This window comes from Lactuca sativa, chromosome 9 (genome assembly GCF_002870075.4).
Source record: "Lactuca sativa cultivar Salinas chromosome 9, Lsat_Salinas_v11, whole genome shotgun sequence".
In the NCBI taxonomy this organism is placed as follows: Eukaryota; Viridiplantae; Streptophyta; class Magnoliopsida; order Asterales; family Asteraceae; genus Lactuca; species Lactuca sativa.
Window position 1 is genome coordinate 205,262,526 of NC_056631.2, and position 2,559 is coordinate 205,265,084.

The 2,559-nt window shown below is 34.7% G+C and overlaps 1 protein-coding gene across 1 annotated transcript; it reads right to left on the reverse strand.

The window, feature by feature from the left end:
• Positions 1-405: 405 nt before the first annotated feature.
• Positions 406-1,889, reverse strand: LOC111920568 (FAD-linked sulfhydryl oxidase ERV1). The gene is made up of 6 exons (XM_023916155.3): positions 1,588-1,889; positions 1,232-1,309; positions 1,070-1,117; positions 887-951; positions 716-793; positions 406-617 (listed from the first exon to the last, which is right to left on the reverse strand). Exons 1-6 carry the CDS (start codon positions 1,801-1,803, stop codon positions 497-499), a joined length of 606 nt encoding a protein of 201 aa, XP_023771923.1. The 5' UTR covers positions 1,804-1,889; the 3' UTR covers positions 406-496.
• Between the last annotated feature and the right edge of the window lie 670 nt (positions 1,890-2,559).

Here is a 2,559-nt window from a genome sequence, read left to right on the forward strand (position 1 = left end):
GTGCATATTTCAGTTGATAAAATATTTTTTGTTCAATGAAAAAAAAAAGAACCATTAAAAAATCTGCAAAATACATGAACATCGCATTTTATCAACTTATCAATTAAAACTCCGACCTTTTGTTTTTAGTGATTAAACCCTACGTTTTATCCATTAAGTATGTAACTGTTTCTTTGGTCATGTCGCTAAACTTAAACTAATTTTTTTATGAAACAAGTATCGTGTAAGAGTTTAGTACTTAAGAAATTTGAGAAAGGGGCCAAAGCTGTGCTTTTTTATATTTCACCAAAAAATATCCAAAACTTGGTCACTATCTTTTAAGATACAAAAACCAAGACATCTAACAAAGCACAACTAAGAAATGTAGCAAATCAATGCAACACACACACACAAAAAATAAATAAATAAGTAAATTTTAGCTTTTATATTTAACCAATTTCTTAACTTGATATTTGAGTAACAAAGTTCGAATAATATACATCAATCACCAATACATTCAATCAATTCGAGTGCTAAAAAGTGTCATGGATCCTTGTAGATCACATACACGATGCTCACAATCTAGCTTCCCCCATCTTGCATCAACTCGTTCACATGGAAACGTTGGCTTTCCAAGGCTAAAAAAATAAATCACAAAAGTCAAAATTTGACCACCACAACTGTTCCAATTTACATATCAAAATTTTTATGTAATTCATGACATATTATAAGGTACCTCCGATTAACAACATTATGCACTCGACATAACCATTGTGAAAATTCGCCTTGAGAACCCGCTTGTACAGGATTCGATCTGCCAAACATACCAATGCATCGTTAATGTTTCCATATGATAAAATTAATATGATTATATGTCACAATTTGAAATTTGGAATAGAAATTTCACCTTAGCACTTCCTTGAAGTGATCCGCACATTCCTTGCAAGGGTATATGCGGGATATTATTGCCATCTACAAACACAATATAAATGATATCATGATGTTGAGTAATATTATTATTAGGCAATAAGAATAAAAGATGATGCAGAATAATCAAAGGGGGTATATATTGTATAATATATTTACATACCAATTCTTTAACATCTTTTTTTTGCTGCCTGGTTGGGTTTTCTGGATACTGAAAAGTTTTATCAAAACTGAGAATGTTTAGTTAATGTCATTTTTAATGTTATGAATACAATACACATGATATACATGAAATAGAAAGAAGTGTAATTAATTAGATAAAAACCTGAGCACCAAGAGTGTGAATGAAAGTCCAAGTGGCCCTTCCAAGCTCTTCTCTGCTCACTGGACCAGTTGAGATTTGCTGCAGAAAGGATATAAACATACAGAGAAAAATTCATGATCTCACAGAAATCTACAATTAAACGTCACTTTGATGGATGTGGAAAGGGTATTTGTATCAGAAAGATGGGTTTACTAATAATGATAAAGATAATATGGCGTACTCCTGATTCAGGAATTACATCGAACAGTTGGCGGGCATGATGAATTCTAAAGATTTTAAGACTAAAGCTCAAAATCAAGTTTGATTAAGCCTGTGTTATGAACTAGTATGAAGAGTACAAAACAGGGATTAGTTACCTTTGTGTGTGGGTTCGTGGATTGAGGAAGAGAAGAAACAGCGGCTACTATCGATGGAGTAGCTATGGGTGGTCCGGATGGAGAAACTGAAACGTTTACATTTGTGAGTGTAGATGGTTTTTGGGGGATGCTAATGAATTTGGAAAGATTTGTTTGGAGGGACACTGAAATTCTTCCAATGGTGCTGCAGATTGCCTCCAAAGGATTATCGGACATTTTTGACTGTGAGATGGAGAGCAAGAGGATGCCGTGAAAATCCTTCACTTCAATGAAATAAAAGCTTCTTTGGTATACCGATTTCGAATTAATTTACATGATTTGGATTTTAAATTCCGTTATTTGTGTTTTAATATAAAAATAAAAATGCTTTCTATCTTCTTGAATTATAATTTATCAATTAAAAACACGTTAATATCTCTCTCTCACACCCACTCACCCACCCCTACACCCCCGACAAACCCGCCAATGCCAACACCGATGATAACCTCACCCAACCCCTATATATAGTTATATACCACAACCATATACATTCGCTCATGCCTATGCTAACAATCCCACATAGTTTGAAGTAGTCAACCAACATGCTATCAACCGAACCAAGAAAGTTGGTTATCAATACATTTGGTGGCCAATATGTTTGGTTGGTAGTATCATACTAATTCAGTAAATTTGGTGTGGTGATGGCATTACATTTTAAATATTATGTGAATATCGTACCAGCAACCACACCATTTAAATGCAGGTGGTCATGGAATGGTTGTGGCGCGATGGCGGTTGGGCTCTAAACCCTAGGTCTCGGCATTGAGCCATATTTAAGCTCCTAATGATTAGGGTTTTGGCTCATCCTCAGCCTCCACCCTTTGGAGAGAAAACCCTAAGTTGAGTGTGTGTATGTGTGTGTGTTCTTGGTGATTTAATGTGTGTATCTTTGTGTTTCGAGAATAAGAAGGTGATCATTCCTTGTAGATATAG

Coding starts and splice junctions, on each gene's coding strand:
- LOC111920568 (XM_023916155.3), bottom strand. CDS start 1,803: ATGTCCGATAATCCTTTGGAGGCAATCTGCAGCACCATTGGAAGAATT. Junction 794..886: donor CACTTCAAGGAAGTGCTAAG/GTGAAATTTCTA, acceptor TATGTTTGGCAG/ATCGAATCCTGTACAAGCGG. Junction 618..715: donor CATAATGTTGTTAATCGGAG/GTACCTTATAAT, acceptor TTATTTTTTTAG/CCTTGGAAAGCCAACGTTTC.